Raw genomic sequence first — 19,721 nt, 5'->3', positions numbered from 1 at the left:
TTAATTTCAACGCTGAGAAAGACACAAGTTGGATATGGCCCAATTGTCCTCCAAAATTTGCACTTCACTAAAATGTTGGTGGGTTTACATAAATATTAAAAGTTGCAAATTGCTGGGAAAATGTGGAGAACTGGTACAGTTGTACCTTGGAGGTCAAATGGAATATGTTCCTGAATCCGTTCGACTTCCAAAACATTTGGAAACCAAAGCACGGCTTCTGATTGGCTTTAGGAAGCTCCTGCAGCCAATCGGAAGACTTTCAGCTTCCAAAAATAGTTCGGAAACCTGAACAGTCACTTCCAGGTTTGCGGCGTTCAGGAGCCAAAATGTTCGAGAACTAAGCTGTTCAAAAACCAAGGTACAACTGTACTAGGATTGGAAAAATGAGAAACTGAGGGAAACCAAAATTAGCAGATTTGTCCATCAGCCGGGTCCTTCCCTGATCAGGGTGGGATGAGGCACTCAGAGAGCTTGAGAGGAAAGGCGAATGGGAAACAATGGGTTGTATCTAACATAGCATGAGTAACTCATCCTGTCATATAAAGGATTTACACTTGTGCAGTGAAACTTCCCTCTCTCTTTCCCCTGTCCATGTATCCCCTAAATCTGTTCCTGGGGGTCGCCTCAACTCTTCATAATTAGCGAAAGTGCAGGGGGGAAGTTCCTTTGGGCATTAATCTTTGCACTAATGATACATCTTAGTTGGATGCCACCCTCTTTCTGTAAATCTTAAGTCCTTAAATTACCATATCTAAGATCCAAGCCTAATTTAGGGTAATTTCTGCCCATCAGTTTACCTGCTCTCCCCTGCAACACAATTTGGGAATTGATCTATATTGTGAAAACTACATTGTGATGTAAGTTGCACATCACCAGCTGGCAACTCAAACTTTTTCCTATTAATCAAGCTAAGAACCTTGATTTCATTTTTTGAGGACTGTTTTTATTATTTAAGTGTGAAAATCCTTCATATACCTTGGGTAACAAATAACACATTTCCATTTTAACCATAAACACAGTTATCACCACTGTTGAGTGCTATCAAATATTTTATTTACAAAACAATTATTAAAATGCCTGATGTCATATTTCCATGTAATTATATCTTACCCATAGGGTAATAAGTCCACCATAATTGCTTGCTGCTTTTTCTTTTTTATATATATAATACAGAAGCAAAAAAAACCCCCTATGTTAATAATTTTCTACAAGCGAACAAATTTTTTTTGACAAAGAGCTATGAATCTGACAAAAAATACCAACGGGAAACCCCCCCAAAATACAATAATTTCCCGCACACACATACATAACACAGCATAGGTTCAAAGGCACAACTTGTTCTGTACAAGTGTATCTAACTGTCCTGGCAAAAGAGCTGGGAATTAAGTTCATTCCAAGCTGTAGGTAAGTAGAGGATTTGTTTAGGTGTGTATGTGTTGCATTACAACTCTCACGCATTTGTGCAGTTTGACAATACTGATCATGAGGTTTCCTGTGTGTCATTATTAGGCTGGCTGCAAAAATACTTGTCCCTCCCACAGAGAGGTGTGCCCCAAAGGAGCTTGTATAGGCTTTCCCTCTTCCCAGCTGCTACCCTGCTGGGTGCATCTAGACCAAGATGTTCAGTCCACGAGACCCTTCCAAAGTTCCAACATCTTACTCTCTCCTAAACCTCTGGACCGGTTCACAGACAACTCCTAGGGAAGGCAGGAATAGAGATGTGTGTGGGAACTTAAGAGAAGCTCAATCTTTGGGATATTCCCAAGGATGTGAATGTGTGGAAGGACCTCACCTGGGAATGAGCCACTTGGCCAATTCTACTTGCCCACCAGAATTGTGGAACTGCCAACTGGGGGGAAGGTATGTTGGTACCAATGAGCTCTTGACACATGGAAGGTAGCAAGGTGTTGCTTGTCATTATGGGCCCATTACCTTTATGGTGATAACACAGCAAGGAAACACGGCCAACAAGTCAGCAATTCACCCAGTACTCTATTGCCTTCCTCTTTGCAAACAAACATTTATTTGATCAATAGAAAGATGTGTCATGGATACAAAGTTACATGTAAACTGGAGCACTGCTACATGCCGTTTTAAGAAGCGTCAAAGAGGAAACCGAGGACAACATAAGAAGCCCCAAAAAAGCATCTTTAAGGAGCTATAAAGGTAAAGGGACCCCTGACCATTAGGTCCAGTCGTGTCCGACTCTGGGGTTGCGGCGCTCATCTCACTTTATTGGCCGAGGGAGCCAGCGTACAGCTTCTGGGTCATGTAGCCAGCGTGACTAAGACGCTTCTGGCAAACCAGAGCAGCGCACGGAAACGCCGTTTACCTTCCTGCTGGAGTGGTACCTATTTATCTACTTGCACTTTGACGTGCTTTCGAATTGCTAGGTGGGCAGGAGCTGGGACCGAACAACGGGAGCTCACCCCTTTGCGGGGTTTCGAAACGCCGACCTTCTGATCAGCAAGCCCTAGGCTCTGTGGTTTAACCCACAGCTATACCGGTAAGTTAAAGAATGGAGGCAATAATTTGGATCCGTCTGCCATTAGTTAAAAATATGGACTAGATTTCTCACCCCAGCACTTTTCCTTAAAGACCATGTAAATTTTGTGAATAAGATTAGAATGGCGGACTAAAACATGGCACACTTAGGATGTGACTAAATCAAGAGACTGCCAAAGAGTGCTTAAGTAGGATATCTCCTTGCTGCTCAGAAAGCTGCTTTGGGGTGTTTGAACGAACCAGGTCGCATTGGCTAGTGGTGCAGGGCATGGCTTTGCATTCCCCTTCACGTCACAGCTTGGCTCTATTTGGTTTGCTTCATTCTATGAACATACCAGGACCCTTGTGTAGCACACATCTTGCTTTTCGTATTTGCACTCTGCTTGAGGCCACAATAATTAGGGCTGTGTGTATGCTGCACTAATAATAACAACAACAATAATTAGGGCTGTGTGTATGCTGCACTAATAATAATAACAACAACAATAATACCAAAACCTGTGCAAAGAAAATAATACTGTTCAATCTGAGTCCCTTATGCAAATTAATTGTATTCGCATAGTTTCTCAATTTGCATAATTTATTCTGAGGCTACTAATATTTAGCAAGTACTGTATATATTGTACATCAAGCACTCAGACACTTGCCATATATTATCAATAGTCCTTACAAGGCTTGGAAAGGCAGGCTATTCCTAGCCTTAGCGCTCCCTGGAAGGAAAACAACAGGGAAGTGTTTTGCAGGGTAGGTGGGGAATGATGGGTGGGAGCAGAATATAAACACCCCTCTCCCACACGCCTATGTTGCATTTAATTCCTCAACTACCTCTCTCGCAGGGGTGTCCAAACTTTTTTTCAAAGAGGGCCAGATTTGATGAAGTGAACATGCGTGAGGGCTGACCAAAGGGCCGACCAAAGTTGTTGACCTTTTTCTAGGATTGAAGTTGTTGAGCTTTCTTAAACTCAACAGGAAATAAACTGCCACAGGGGCCAGATTAAATCAACTGGCATGCCGGATTGGGCCCCCGAAATGGACTTTGGACATGCCTGCTTTAGGGTAAATTGGCAATGACTCAGTACTAAAGGTTGCAACTAGGAGCTTCCCAGCTGACACTCCTAAGTGTGATGTACAAGGCACCAAAGTGTTCATTTCTGGCCCTGGGAAATCCACTTCTCCTACCTCTGAGATCTCACTGTCATTTCCCCAACACCCCAAGGCCTGCCCATTTCTCAAGGGCTAGAAACGTATTTTTAAAATCAATGAATTTTTCCCCAGGATACCTATTTCTCCACTCAATATCCATTTCTACACTCCTGTGGTGCGATTATAGAAATGCAGGCTCCATACAGCTGCGACTATAAATTGGGACTCACAAGCAGGAAAATGGGAGGAAGATTTATCGTAATTTGGGGCAGATGTGGGTTAATGAGCGGAGGACTTTGTATATTTATTTCTGAGAGTTAGATTGGATCGTTTTCAAGTCCGTTGCACCTCTGGCATTCTCTGAGGAGCTTTGGCCCTTGTGAAGCAAGCAAATTGCAACAGCTATGTTTACGGAGCAGGAACTCAGTTCAGATACGGCAACTTTCGATGGTTAGGGAGGCTGTAACTAATGTAGGCCAATTGCATGACACCTGTAGAAAACACCAAAATAACCATGCTTTATAGCAGCAGTAAAACCCACCACACTACCACATTTATACTCCCACAGAGGGATGCGGGTGGCACTGTGATCTAAACCGCTGAGCCTCTCGGGCTTGCTGATTGTAAGATCGGCAGTTCGAATCTGTGTGACAGCGTGAGTGCCCATTACTTTGTCCCAGCTCCTGACAACTTAGCAGTTCGAGAGCATACTAGCGCAAGTAGATATAAAGGTACCACAGTGGTGGGATGGTAAACGGCGTTTCGTGCAACAGAAGCGGTTTAGTCATGCTGGCCACATGACCTGGAAAGCTCTCTGTGGACAAACATTGGCTTCCTCAGCCAGAAAGAGATGAGCGCCACACCTCATAGTTGAATATGACTTGACTCAACAATCCAGGGTGTCCTTTACCTTTCTACTTTACTTATACTTTTGTGTCCAGGATCTTTTCAATCTTCATAGCCATTAAAAAGGCCCATGTAGGAGTTCTGTTAACCTACAAGCCAGGCATTGAAAAGTTTTTGTGTGTCTGTCTTTATTAAATATGTAAGGCTGATACTATTTACCAAGTCATTTTCATTTTGCCCATCCTGTAGTGGCTTCCCCATTGATATAGGCAAAGCCAGGAAAGTGTTGCATGTGCTCATATTCGGAATTCCTCCGTGTGGTCAACGGCGTATAGATGTCACTGGAATTTCCGTATCTTGTGGAGTGCATGGGTGGGCTTGTGTAGCAAGCATTTGCGGAGGGCACTTCCGGCCAGCGAGCAGTTACTGGGGTTGGATGCAGTCTTGGGGTGCTGCCCATCAAGCACGGCTCCATGCGGGACGACGGGCTGTTGAAGGGGTACTAGATGAAATGACATTGTAAAAATGTTAGGCACACACACGTTTCGGGGGGAAAGAAAATGCAAGCCCTTTTAATGACAAGCCTCAAAGAGGGATTTCACAGATTTTGTCAGCACGGTGTCCATTTTCATATAGTTCATGGTAGGATCATAGAATTGTAGAGTTGGAAGGTACACCAAGGGTCATCTAGTCAAACCCCCTGCAATGCAAGAATCTTAGCTAAAGCATCCACAACGCATGGCCATCCAGCCTCTGCTTCAAAACCTCCAAGAAAGGAGAGTTCACCACCTTCCGAGGGAGACCAGGGGCGTAGCAAGGGGGCGGGGGCGTCCCGTCCCGGGCAGTGCCCTGCTGGGGTTGACACTTTGGGTGGTGGCCCCGCCCCCCGGGCTTTATTTTTTTAAGGCTATCTTCGGCACTGTCGGGGCAGAGCGGCAGGGGCTGCCAGTGAGGGTGGGGGTGTCACGCTGTGCCCCGCCCCCAGGGGTGCCTCTTAGTTTCCTGCCCCGGGCAGCCAAGGGGCTAGAAATGCCCCTGAGGGAGACCATTCCACTGTCAAGCAGCTTTTACTGCCAGAAAGTTCTTCCTGATGTTCAACAGTAGTGTAGCTGATTCTTGTCAACCAACAGCCCTTGCACTGGGTATTTGTTTAACAAAAATCAGGTACAACAAAGCTAGCCTAAGGCATTTTAGACTAATATACTAGAATAATAATATATTAATATACAATAAATCTCTACTTAACCTGTGCCGGCTCCCCATGCGATTTAGAACCCCCAATTGTACAGGGTTTCATATTGCACAGGAAGCCAGAACGAGTAGGTCAGGCTCCCCTCTGAAGGAATTCAGTTTGAACATGTGTGAAAGGCTACAGGAATAAAGGCAAGGGGCATGCCCATGCTCTCTGTGATCACACAATTGGAACTGAATGAGGGGGAACCACTGAATGGGGAAGAGTCTGGGTCTGGTTGTTAAGCATCAAAGGCAAGACACTCTATAGATGCTCACAGGCAGGCACCACAAATTTACTCCTGAGCTCACCAGATGGAGTGCACTCAGCCCTCTGGCAGGCAGGACACCTGGCACCACAGTTTCAGACGTGACTCCAGTCTAAGATGCAATTCTAACCCCATTTACCCGTAAGACCCATCAAGTTCATTGCAATCCTAACCTCAATTACCTGGGAGTAGTCCCGCTGAGTTCCATAGGACTTACTCCTGAGTAGATATGGTTAGGACTGCAGCCTAAGTCTATGAAGCCCTAGGCCAGTCATGGGCCACCTTTCATTCGTCTCGTTGGCAGTGCCAATTGGCACAGAGAAGAACAGACTTCCTAATGCGTTGTTGGTGTGGCGTGACGATCTGCCTTTCCACTTTTCATTAACATTCCAATGTGAGCATGCCTGACCAGAAAGGAAGGGCTAATAAATGACTGCAAAAACAAGGGGGGGGGCAACGACAGGAATACAGTGTGTTGCTTCTCTGTGTGGCCAAATACCCCCAGATGCAGCTGTGTTTATGAATGTGTCATGAATATAAAAAAGAATAATTGCTCAAAAATAATACGGACTCCCAAATATCGACTATTTTTACAATAAAATCTGTGATGGCTGAATCCCCAACATGGAAAGATTTGTAATGGTGGGTCAACTAATTGCAAATGAGTCAGTGACTTCTTTTTCCTTCCAGTGAAGAGACCATTGAGAGACAATATTTTTAAAGTCCGCCTTGGCCCCTGCCTGACTATTAGCTCAACCAATGAAGCATCTATTCAGCCTTGTTGGAGTGTCCAAAGCTTCGCCATCTGCGCGGATGCCGGCCCATGCTGCCTGAATCACCTTTCACACTTTGCATCCGGTTTAATGAAGAGTGCTTAAGCATGCTGATCTCAAAACACTGGGGCCTAGTGATCTTTGCCAGATATAAAGGCGACATTTGTTGGAGAGCCCTTCACAGGAAATTACCATTTTCTGGGTCAACTCTCTTGCCACCACTACGCTGTTGAGACCTGACAAGAAACACTAACCCCTTTAAGTTGGGGTGACTTTAAGCTGATTATTGTTAAGGCTCTTTTTCCCCCTACGCCCCAAATTAAAATTAGCTCTGTTTCTTTCCGTTATTATTTCAGAAAATACTATTTTAAGTGTCTCCTCCACCCAATGAAGCCTGAGTTCCCTTCAGTGTCAGACTGAATAATAATCCCTTTATTCTTGTCCTTCAGCTTGCCGGCTGATTATGCAAAGAGGTGAAAGGTGTCTCTGTTCAAACAGCAAAATATTTTCCTTCTGAATGCAGCTCTAACTTTATGCTGATTTTACTCATACTTTGGAAAGCGTGCTATTACCCTTGTAATGTACATCAACATGTACTCTCAACATCTCGGTCTTGTTGTGGTGTTATAACGTGCATCCAGCCACCTTCAGAATAAAGGTCTATTAACTACATTTAAAATTGCACTGCAAAATCAGGACAGACAGGATAAATCTTAAATGGATAGGTGCATATAAACATATTTCTGTCTATTGCTTCTCCATCCCTTGTTGGAACCACTGAAAAGCATTCAAACTGCTTTTAAAATAGTATAGGCTCTAACCCACACCCATCAAAATGAATGAAAATTCTGCTGGTGACCTCAGGATGATGTTGGATCATGATGATGTTTGCTATCTTTCGATAGTTAAGCCATGTTTAAGGCATCTCGCAACATCAGAAGACTTACAAAAATAATACAAAATTTAAGTAGCCATAAACAATACATGAAACATATCAATATGCAATGAGATTAAACAACCCCACATAATTCATAATTAGTCCTAGCAATAAAGATTAAAAACATAATATCAATAAGAGCAAAAATTAAACACCTGCAAAATTAAATCTTGAGCCCCAACAAAACTCCTTCACTATCTGAAGAAGTGTGCATGCACACGAAAGATCATACCAATAACAAACTTGGTTGGTCTCTAAGGTGCTACTGGAAGGATTTTTATTTTATTTTGTTCCTTCACAATAGTTTCTCTGCATCCTGAGCAGTGGGTCTTTTAGGATTCACAGGTAAGATGGGTCTCTCTCCTTGCCTAGGATCTCAAAGTTTAGCCTCCTTCCTCTCTTCTATCCTTATGGATTGATGTGTACATGGGTTACATATAGTACAGCCTTTTCAGCTTCACTGGATCTTTTTGTCCTGGGTGTCAGGACCGCTACCTGGATCTCCTCCTGGGTGCATTTAACAGCAGCCTTAACAAGACGTATTTGTTGCATCTATATACTGCCTTTCACCCAAGGCATTTAACAATGTTAAAGTACTAAAATAAAACAAACAATATAAAATTTGAAGTTGGCTCTTCAGTGGGGAAGACACAATCTGTGTGGAGCAGGACCTGATGTTGTCATGGCCCAACCTCCTTTGATCGCTTGCTTATGAGTCCAGGTGGTGTGAATTAGATTGGTTCACTTAAAAATTCTCCCTCCACTGATGCTTCTGAATACCAACTGCTGGGAATCGCAAGTGGAAAGAGCACTGCTGTGCTCAGGTTTTGCCCGAATGCTTCCAATTGGCACTTTGAGAACAGGATGCAGGACTAGATGGACCTTTGGCAGGGGATTTAGCAGGGGTTTACTTACGTTCCTAAAAATGCAGACAAAATGTAGAAAATTATCCTCCGTCCCTACCTACAGATGGGAGTAAGAGGATAAAGGGTACACAATCTCTTGCGCATGCCCTATTGAACTGAATGTGATGTTTTATCTCAACAAAAGGAGAGTTAACTGATTTGGAAATGTAGAAACGCTACAGTCGTAAGCTGCCTTGGGAATTCCTGTTTTTGAAAGCGGGATAAAAATCTCAAATAAACAAAAATGGGGAATTCTGTACTGTCTCCCCTGTAAAAAATAAAAGCCATCATATTGAATCTCGGTCTATTTGTTTGTGAAATCCTAAGCAATAATGAAAGGATCAGCACTCGGACCAAGGAACTGACCTGCGTAGAGCTTCTGTGATAAGCAGAGTAATGGAGGGGTGCGGAAATAGTGGTGTCGTGGGGAAGGGATGGATACTGGCTCTGCATTGGGTGGGGGTGCTGGTTTCCATAGCTGCCGTAGTTATAGCTCCCTGTGTACCTAAAAAGAAACAGAAGATCCTTAGCATTATATATTTTAAAAAGCCTCATGTGCTACTAAGGCTGTAATCCTATCCACATTGACCTGGAAGTAAGTCTTATTGGATTCAGTAGTTCTTGCTGCCATGAATAGACATGGTTAGGGTTGGCTGCAAGATACCTGCACTGCATTTTTACACCAGAGCATAGTGTAGCTTTGTGGTTGTTTTGTGTTTAAGCTATTTCCTCCCTTCCCTTTCTCTTAACCATCTTTTATATTTTCTTCTCCAAGTTCAAAACATATCCATTGCTATCACTTTTACTCCACTAGGACTAGGGCTTTGCCAGCTTCAGCACCACATGTGTCACGGTCTGGGTTGCGGGCGGCAGCAGTTCAGACCCGACACGCCAGGACCAAGGTATGGATGGTAACAATGGCAGCAGTTCAATGGAGGATGGAAACTCGATGAGGCTGGAATGCAGGAGAAGGAACTGGAAAAGGAGAAGGAACTGGAGCGAGGACATGAGTGCTGAAGCAGGATCAGGAACTGGATCGGATCAGGAGCGAAAGCGGGAACTGGCAACAGCAGGGTATAAGCCGCATTGCTGTGGAAAAGAACCAGGGGAAAATGCTCCTCCAGATGCTGCACATCTCCTGATCTGGCCACAACTGCCAGGCCATACCCAACTCCCCCAAGACAAACACAGCAAGGGCCTGGTTCTGCAACTCCTCACTGCGCTCAGGGCCTGGCCCTGCAAATACTCATGGTACTCCTTACAACATGGCTGAAACCTGGAAGCAAATGCCCTTTGGACATTTTTTATTACTTAGGTTAAGGCTGAGGAACCTTTGGCCCTCAAAATGTTGTTGGATTCAAACTCTCATCAGCCTCCACCACCAGCACAGCCAAAGGTCAGGGATAATGGTCATTGTAGTCCAACCACAACTGGAGGCCCCAGTCTCCAAATCACTACCTCATCCACTAATGGAAAAGGGGCATAACCCACCATCAAGTTCTTCTGCGCTTGCATACTATTTGCAGGGTATCAACAGCAGGAGTGGGCTATTGCCTTCATCCCCTGCTTACAGGGTTCCTGTAGGTATTTGACTACTGTAGAAAGCAAGATACTGGAATAAATGGAACTTTGACAAGAGCAATGATATATCAGAAAGTGATTATTGATGGTGATAATAATTATTATTATAATATTGATTAGGCCCTCCACAATACACACAGACATGCAACAAATCTGTCCCTATAAACATACAGTCTAATTTAAGGTGAACATTTGTTAGATCTGATAATACAGATATTACTGTTTCAAAAGAGATAGCTTTCTTTCCCCCTCCATACATATTTGTATCTGCTGCACCAGGAAACAAACCTGGGAATTCAAGCATGGCTGCTCAATTTTACTCTATGCACTGGCTGTGCTGAAAAATGCAGTGGATGAACATGATGCTAAGCGACCTACCCGTGTTCTTCTCTGTGCGGATAAACAGGTATTCTGTGTGTAACAGATGAAGGAGGCACATGAGGGTTTCTCATACAAGGCAGTTGTTGCGAGTTTTCAGCAGGTGACCCAGCAGCTGTTGTTACAGTGTATGTGAGAGACCATGTATAAGACTGCATGGCCCCTGCGTAAAATAGAAAGATCCAGTTAGCATTCATGTATTTTGTGAACCTCCATTAAAATATGCAAGCACTACTGATATGGCAGATGCCAGGTGTGTGGGGTCAACCAACTGGGATCTAGGTGCAAGCTAGTATCTTGGGATATGCAACCAGACACAAAACAGTGCCTTAGGAGGTGGAGCCAATTACCTGTTGCCCCTCATGAGTAGGGATGGATGAATATACAAATTCCTGTTTCTCCCAGTTGCACATTTTTCTAATTTTAAAAATTCATCAGCATTTTAGTATGAATTTTTCTTATTCACACTTTTTTGTTTGCCATTTCCCATAGTGTAGACATTTGTGTGAAGCAATTTTCCCTAATGGAATGCACTTGTGTATATAATTTTCACTAATACGCACAGTTTGTGCTAGTATATGCATTTTTGTACACATTACTTGGCTGGATAACTGCACTTCAAAATTCAGAAAGGTGCAAATTTCGAAAAGGTGGAAGGTTTCGGTTCATGCATTGTTTCAGAAAGCGCAGAATAGGTAGATTCGCCTTTAAAATACGGACTGAATTGAACATCTCCCCCAATGCCTTTTGAGGAGTGATTTCACTTCGTGACTGACATACAAATCTTAAGCACCTTTACAAGAAATGACCTTTATCTGGAAATGATTTTAGTAGAACTTACTTCCAGGTGTGCTTCTAGGATCACAACCTGTAATGTATATTGAGCCCAATTCTGCCTATTACAAGAAGACACACTGATAAGTAGGCAGCAAAATTATTACTTATCCATTGACGAAGTTTTATGATTTCTATAAAGGGGTTCAGGCCCATCAAAGGACAATGAACCTGGCAAATGAGTAATCCCGGGACTTTAGAAAGCAGGGCGAGAGAACACCATATAGCCATTGCTTTTGTTCCAAAATTGATGTTGTCTAAGCAATCATTAATCGAGGCTTTGTAATTTAAAAAAGAATTAAGGCCTAATTATCCCTTTTCAAAATGTAGAAGTTCAACAAAAAGATTTAGGGGAAAAGGTTGCTGGGTCTTGCCAGATGTTTTACAACGGAGCAATTTGGTGACGGCTTGCCTTTAGGGAGTGTGCTGTCATGTAAAACTCAAGGATTTAATTGCCTTTTTGTGTGTGTCACTGATTGTCTACAGAAATTGTACTTTGCCGGGCTTTAGAGTTAACATGTATAATGATAATGCTACCAATAAGCAGCAATGTCTTAATGGAAGCTGAAAGAAGGGAATAGCAATCTGTTAGGAATAAAATCTGGTTAGCTTCCAAGTTATACAAAGGTATTCGGTTTTAAATTTACCGGAACCAATCTTAATAATGCTGACAATTATATAATACTCGCATGCATTCAGAGTGATTCATATATATGTTCTTTCAGCAAGACTGTGTATATGTCAAACAATTAAATCACATGTCTTCCCCTAAAGAATCCTGGGGATTTTAAGTTTGTTACAGGTACTGAAAATTGCAGCTCTATGAGGGGGCTAATTACAAGATTCTTTGAAGAAGCCATGTGCTTGAAATGTATGGTGTCTATGCAGCCCATTTCTTTTCCATGTTGATGCTCTCTCAGACTCCGTCAGATCAATGGTCCAACTGATCGGCATTGGCTAATCTCTGGGCCAGGCTTCCTCAACCTCGGCCCTCCAGATGTTTTTGGCCTACAACTCCCATGATCCCTAGCCAGCAGGACCAGTGGTCAAAGTTGATGGGAATTGTAGTCTCAAAACATCTGGAGGGCCGAGGTTGAGGAAGCCTGCTCTGGGCAGAAGGCTTTCTCAGTGCTGCTACCTAAAAACCCATTAAGTGGTGATGCCAGGAGTGATTGCATATGGGACTTTATGAAACATAAAGCACGTGCTCCACTACTGAGGTGTGGGCCTTCCCTACAAGAGGTACAACAGCCCTGAGTACTGTTCCAGTACTCAAATGATTACGGGGGAGACTTGAGTCAAAATCGTGTCCCCATCGCATGGCCTTCAAAGACAGTAGCTAAGGGCACCCCCCAAAAAATAATGTAGTTCCCCCTGTCCTTCCTGTAATTTGAGCACTGCCCTGTCCTGATTGGACATCATAAGAAAGATCCATCTTCTTCATTCGCTGTAAATGAGCAGCAAACACACAACCACGCCTTTTCAGGTTTTGAAGGTTACTTTTTCCCTGAAAAGTGAACTACCAATCAGACACCTTTCCAGCCTTACCAACCTGTTGTCGTTGCTATGCCAACATACTCCGGAGACTGGTTGCTTACAGGCGAGGGTGCAGATGGGACGTCCACTGAGGTGGCAGATTTAGCTGGAGAGAAAGGCACTGGGGAAGGACTTGGAGGAACTGGCTCTGCCAGTATTATCTCTTCTCGTACTTCCACTGCAAAGAAGGGGGGGGGAGAGAAACAGACGCTGAAATACCACGCTGCCTTTCCTTTTTTATTTCCTTTCTGTAAAAAAGATGTTAAACTTCAATAACAATGTCTAGATTACTATTCTTCTTCCAGCGGATTCTAAAGCAGACCCTTAGTTTGCCCCAGAGATCAGCCCAAGAACCTGTGAAGTCATAATAAAAGAAAATTTCCTCAAAGCCTGTGTGGAGTGTCTGATCACGGACCAAGCATGGCCTGTCCACATACATTTAGGATTATGGCCTTCCCGAACAGCTGCCTGGCTCACCACTTCTCTTTACAGAGGGAAAATCTTAAGCTCTGAGTACCTTGACAATGGACTTCAAAATTCAATTGTACTACTACTAGTACTACATTGTACTACTACTACTACTACTACTACTACTACTACTACTTGTACTACTAATAATAGGGATTTACTCAGGATCCACTACTGTTGGGTTCAAAGGTACGGCCCACCTTGCCAAGCACTGACTACTGTATATTGTAAGATCTGACACCAATGACTACTATTGTAGTTTTTTTTACTACAACAATGCAATTTTTAAAAATAAGTAGGTGGTATTCTTATGAATGAATGAAGAATAACTTTGGGGCATGTGCATCCCAAATGAAAGTAGGTTTCCTAGTTGTGGCTTCCCTCATCCCACTGGAATAGTGGTGAGGAGATGCATTTAGGAACACAGAAACCTTTCCTTTTACTCAGTCAGATCATTTGTCCCGCTCAGGATTGTGGACACTGACTGGTAACAGCCTCCGCCTCCTGAGTTTCAGGCTGGAGACATTCCCAGCCCTAACATGAGATGGACCTGAGACCTTCTACATTCAAAACACATGCTCTGCCAATGACTTACAGCCCTTCCCCAATGGACCACTTAGTTTATCTTTGTGCTTAATAGTGATGCAAGTTGCCCCACCTCAAAAAGGGTATAGTAGATTTGGAGAAGGTTCAGAATAGGGCAGCCTAAAAGGTTAAAGGGGATGGAGCGACTCCCCTGTGAGTAAAGGTTTAGCATTTGGGACTTTTTAGGTCAAAGGTGGCACTGTGGGTTAAACCACAGAGTCCTGCCCACCTAGCAGTTCGAAAGCACGTCAAAGTGCAAGCAGATAAATAGGGACCGCTCCAGCGGGAAGGTAAACGGCATTTCCGTGCGCTGCTCTGGTTTGCCAGAAGTGGCTTTGTCATGCTGGCCACATGACCCAGAAGCTGTCTGTGGACAAACGCCAGCTCCCTCGGCCTATAGAGTGAGATGAGTGCCGTAACCCCAGAGTCGGACACGACTGGACCTGATGGTCAGGGGTCCCTTTACCCTTTACCTTAGGTCAAAGAAAAGGCAAGTAAGAGGTGACATGATAGAAGTTTAAAAAATTATGCCTGGCATGGAGATAGTGGAAAGGGGAAAGTTTCTCTCCCTCTCTCTTAACTCTAGAACTCGTAGATAACCAACGAAGTTGAATGATGGAGGATCCAGGACAGATAACAGGAAGTACTTCTTCATGCAGCACATAAACTATGGAACTCACTCCCACAGGAGGCAGGGATGGCCACCAACTTGGGTGGCTTAAAAAATGACTGGACAAATTCATGGAGGACAAGCGGAGGCTTGACAGCCATCTGTCAGGAATGCTTTGATGGTGTTTCCTGCTTGGCAGGGGGTTGGACTGGATGGCCCTTGTGGTCTCTTCCAACTCTATGATTCTAAGGCTTTCAATGGCTACTAGCCTTGATGACTTTTCTTTACCTCCTCCATCAGAGGCAGTATGCCTCTGAATAACAGTTGCGGGTAACTGCAGGTGTGCAAAGAGCCCAGCTTGCAGGCTTCCCACAGGAATCTGGTTGGCCACTGGGAGAACAGGATACAGAACTAGAGGGTCCAATGGCAGCAGCATTCAGCAGGTTCCTCTTATGTTCTTAAGGACAAATGAAGCAGCTTACCTGTTCCTCCTTCTCCTTTCATTGCCCTCATGAGCTCATTGGCTCTTTCCTGGCAATGGAGTGATTCTAACAGGTACAATACGTAGTCATCAAACATCAGGTGAATAAGGTGAAAAGATCCTGATGACAAAACAGCATGAGCATAAAACAGTTAATGGTTGCATTTAGAAACTCATTGGTCCTATGTAGTCCTTCTATTGGTCACTTTATGAAAGGGAAGCCCAAACACAATTGGGATCAGACTAGAGGAAGTGGAATTTTGTTTTGCTTTGCTTTGCTTTCTCCCATCTGCTTCCTTCCCCACTCAGTTGAACTGCAAGGGTAACTAGTAGTTGCTATTAGAGAGCTATCTCTCCAGATTTGTAGAGTGTTATGTTCCTTATGTGAGAAGAGGACACTGGCTTGATCCAGCAGGGCTCATCTTGTGTTCTTTTGACAGCAGTTAAACATCTACTTTTAGCCTCACTAAGCCTTTTTTTCCAACCAACTACCAGAAAAAGAAAGGGTGATGAAACAGATGAAAACTCTGGGAACTGGTACCTTGACATTTACTCTGGAGGTCCATTCTTAACCTGAAACTGTTCTTAACCTGAAGCACTACTTTAGCTAATGGGGCCTCCCACTGCCGCTGCGCTGCCAGAGCACAATTTCTGTTCTTATCCTGAAGCAAAGTTCTTAACCTGAAGCGTTATTTCTGGGTTAGCAGAGTCTGTAACCTGAAGCGTATGTAACCTGAAGCGTATGAAACCTGAGGTACCACTGTATTGCCATTTTCATCCTCTGTCTCTTCTTTCGAGTAGAACTGTGAGTGGCAATGCAGAAAGAAATTGGGTATGGTGCATGATTCAATGGTAGCCTAAATCTCAGGGTTCCATGAGCAACATGGTACATGTATCACCAGGTAACCACTTGAGTGGCAGCAGTTTTGATAGCAGACCAAATTTTGGTAAGTGGTGATCCTTATGAAGGTGGGGGAAAATAGCTTTTTGCTCTGGAAAGCTCAAAACAGCTAGATTGCATATGTTGAAAATCTTAATTCCACTTCCTGTTTTTATTAATATTTTTAAATTGTTCCTTTAATATATATATTTTTTACTGTTGATATAAAGAGAAAGTACCAAAGCTGGGAGCACTGTGCAACGTCATGTCCCGAATAACCCTGGTGCCAAAACAAGACCACATCAAGAGGAACTGCTGAGCGACTTTCTTCAAAGAGCCTTGTCTCTTAGCAGCTACCTGCCAATAAAAAGAAATGGATGTGATTCAGATCAGATGCATCTTCACTGTACTTACTTACGGCCAGCCAAGGACAGCACTGCATGTGTTCTTCTATCTTCTTTCTTAGGTAGCTACGTCCAATTGTAATTGCATATGGATAGTTATAAATCACTGGTGTGGGTGGGAGAGATGCTAGCATAAAGCAGAGAGGGAATAGAGAACCTGTCTTTGGGGGACCTCCAATCTTTCATCCAGGAGAGAGCATCACAAGTGCCCCTTCCCTCTAGGAACTACACGGAGGAACACCCCTGCTTTCCCCTGCGTTGGGGATATCCGAAGTGCCACCATGACACCAACAATCATTACACCAATTGCCACACTCATCTCAGACCTATTTGCATGCCAAACAACCAGGACACCTTGCATCAAGGAAAGGGAAAGCTGCCATATTTACCAGTCCTGGAAGCAAAGGGTCAAATATTAGCATGTGCGCAGAGAGATATGCAACAGCTGTAGCTACATTCCAGCTGTTTGGTGGGCTTTATTCTAGCAGAATAACTAAAAATTAACACCTGACAGCTGCCAACTACTGGTAGTAATCACTTTTTATCATTAGCTTATTCAGAGTCAAGCCCACCCACATGAGCAACATTTTTGGCCCACCAGTACAATGCAATATAATAAGAGGCTGATATGAACAAGACGATAAGCCAAACTATGGCTTAGTGAGAATGTGTGAATATGCAAGCTCTCACAGAGGAGCTCACAGCTGCTTTGCATCTCCCTGGTCCTTCTTTACTGCTGTACCAACCTAAGCCAAGGTCTGGCTTAGCATGTCGTCTGAACAAGGATACATGGTTAAGCGTTCTCCTAGCTAACCATGTGCTGTAGCTTTGTTTTCAGAAAGGAAATGGCTGGACACAGAGCTCCACACTCTGAGTGTTACCTTCTCCATTCTTTTTTCCTACTGACCTTTACGACGCATCTGTCCACCATGGAATCCAGCCATTCCACGTAGGATTCAATGGGCGACTGCTCTTCCAGAAGGTGATCGAACTCTTGATATACTAGCAGAAAGAAAACCCAAATCCAAATAATAAATTACCGTTGCCCTCTTACTGAAGGAAAATGGGGAGGGGGAAATCTCTAACACTCTCCTTGCTTTCCGCACCATTTTTTGACAGTTTCTTCACTTTATAAAAACATGTGCTGTTCTTTCTTTAAAAACATGGAAAAGCAAAAAACATTTGCTGCGTTTGATCTCCCTCGCTCTTTCTCTCTCTCTCTCCCCCCCCCCCATTTTTCCAGCGGTGCCTGCCTATAAGTAAATCAGAGACACAGCAATGATCATCCTTCTTCCAAGAGCGAAAGCTAGGCTCTGACCCTTTTGATAAAGAAGGTCATGCATGAAATTGATTTAGAAATGCATCAAGATGCTATTGGAACCCAAGAGCGGCTGACAGCCTTCCCATCAGTAAATGCTCCACAAATACGTAACTGCTGCTAGCGACATTTATTTATTTGCCATAAATAAAAGGCAAGCTATTTCCTATCAAAACCTACAAAACTGTCATACTTAATGACTTCAAAGAGATTACTGGATATTATCTACAAGATGAATGCCCTCTTTCAGATTTGCCACAGGGAGGTAAACTTTAAACATATGTATTTGTGATGGCTTTGCTTATGAAAAGTTTCAGGCTGCTTTTCGCAATGGATCGAGGATCGAAGTGGCTCAAAACCAACAAGAGCAAAAATCCATTTAAAACACAGCAGGAAAATAAAATGTGATTAAAGCTGCAATTCTAAATACACCAGCCTGGGAGTAGGCCCTATTGCACAGAGTGGGAGTTACTGCATCGTATTCTCACTCTGAATTTGCTTAATTTGGTTTTCCAGAAAACTTAAGGCTCCACCTCCTGAGTCACCACTTTGCACCTGGCTCCATTTCCAATACACTATCTCGCATCTGGTTCCTGTACTTAGTTTACGTAAATTTGAACAAGTGCATTAGAAGAGGCAGAAGGAATAAAAGCATTTTAGACTCTCCTATGTAATTGACTCACTTCCTCTTCTCTTTCTGCCCTGCAGGTGGGAGAGCTGCTGAGAGTAGGGAGGAAATTTGAGTGTGGACAAATGGCAGGGAGGGAAAGGGTTAAGCAGGTGCTCTTTCCCCAAGGATTTTCCTACTACCAGCCACTTGTTGTCTTTTGCGCTTTTAATCAACAGATTAGGATGCACAGAGGAGTCTTGCTGATGTCAAAGAGCAACTACTTTGGCACGCTCTGTATTTGCCATGAGGTCCAGAGCTGCCCTCTCCCATCCGAGTTGAGGGTTTTTATATTCTTACATTGTATTATAAGTTTCCTGTGCTCCTCCCGCGAGTCTTCCATGGTGTATAGAGTTTGTTTGGTGATGCTGTTAAGGTCCACATTCCTCCAGTCTTCCAGCATTTGGAATGTGATGTCCGCACTGTGGATCACGGTTCTTGATGCCTATAATCCAGTCCAAGCAACTCATTAGCTCATGGTTTATTAGCTTGAAAAATAGACTTTTATCCCTTTACACGCTTCCTTGGCTAGTCTCACTAAATTGATTTTCTCATGGATTCTAATCTAGAAGCATTGTGGGTCACAACAGGCATCTACCTACTCACTGCTAGGGATGGAAGGATCGGTCCATTTCTGTTCCATCCGTTTCTCATTTTTACAATCCTAAATTGAGTTCTCCACATTGCAACAGTTTGCATTTTTTTTTTAATCTGCATGAAAATTCAACAGCATTTAAGTCTGAATTTCTCCCAATAAACAAGTGTTTATATGCAGTTTGGACCAATGTACACATTTTTGCAAGCAATTTCCCCCAATTTAATGCATTTTTGTATGTTACTTTCATGAATTATCTTCATTTTTATGCACACTTCCCCCTAATCTATGCATATTTCTAAAAAATGGTTGGCTGAAGAATTGCATCACAAAATTTGGGTATGTCTTTTGAAGGATAGCTGTGTTTTGACTTGCAAATTGTTTTGAAAAGTGAGAATTTGATAGGTTTGGCTTTAAATACAAACTGAATTGAATTTCCCCTCCATCCCCACTCACCTAAACAGATTACCTCCATTTGTTTGCGCTACATTGTTGTTTGCTCTACAGCAAATAAATGCTCTTTCTTTTTCCACATCAGTTGAAGAACACACACTGGGGTCAGAATCACCACCCTTGATCTGTTCTTGCAAGTGCCCTATTGGTAGGCTTACTCCTACCATACACCTTCCACATGAAACTGAGGCTGCACAAACACATTTGCAGCCCCCCCAATGTGAAATAATAATAGTGACTAGTTCGCTCGGGTTGTGAACGTGATCCATGCAGGAGGCATGTTCGCAACCCGCAGTGCCGCGTCTGCGCACACGTGGGTCGCA

At 43.4% G+C, this 19,721-nt stretch overlaps 1 protein-coding gene across 4 annotated transcripts in view; it reads right to left on the bottom strand.

The window, feature by feature from the left end:
- Positions 1 to 4,661: 4,661 nt before the first annotated feature.
- RFX4 (regulatory factor X4) overlaps positions 4,662 to 19,721 on the bottom strand; it is a 63,598-nt gene continuing 48,538 nt past the window's right edge. For 3 of the 4 annotated variants that reach the window (XM_033162237.1, XM_033162240.1, XM_033162238.1), the window contains 8 exons: positions 18,651 to 18,795; positions 17,273 to 17,367; positions 16,201 to 16,318; positions 15,083 to 15,202; positions 12,954 to 13,115; positions 10,568 to 10,730; positions 8,975 to 9,113; positions 4,662 to 4,996 (listed from right to left, as the gene is read on the bottom strand). In XM_033162237.1, the coding sequence (XP_033018128.1) occupies positions 4,724 to 4,996; positions 8,975 to 9,113; positions 10,568 to 10,730; positions 12,954 to 13,115; positions 15,083 to 15,202; positions 16,201 to 16,318; positions 17,273 to 17,367; positions 18,651 to 18,795 (1,215 nt within the window). In that variant the 3' untranslated portion in view covers positions 4,662 to 4,723. The remainder of the gene's footprint in view (positions 4,997 to 8,974; positions 9,114 to 10,567; positions 10,731 to 12,953; positions 13,116 to 15,082; positions 15,203 to 16,200; positions 16,319 to 17,272; positions 17,368 to 18,650; positions 18,796 to 19,721) is intronic. The other variant, XM_033162239.1, reaches the window with a different exon arrangement.

This window comes from Lacerta agilis, chromosome 10, assembly GCF_009819535.1.
Source record: "Lacerta agilis isolate rLacAgi1 chromosome 10, rLacAgi1.pri, whole genome shotgun sequence".
Taxonomy (NCBI): domain Eukaryota; kingdom Metazoa; phylum Chordata; class Lepidosauria; order Squamata; family Lacertidae; genus Lacerta; species Lacerta agilis.
The sequence above is the reverse complement of the archived record's forward strand: the minus strand, read 5'-3'. Positions and strand labels throughout refer to the sequence as shown.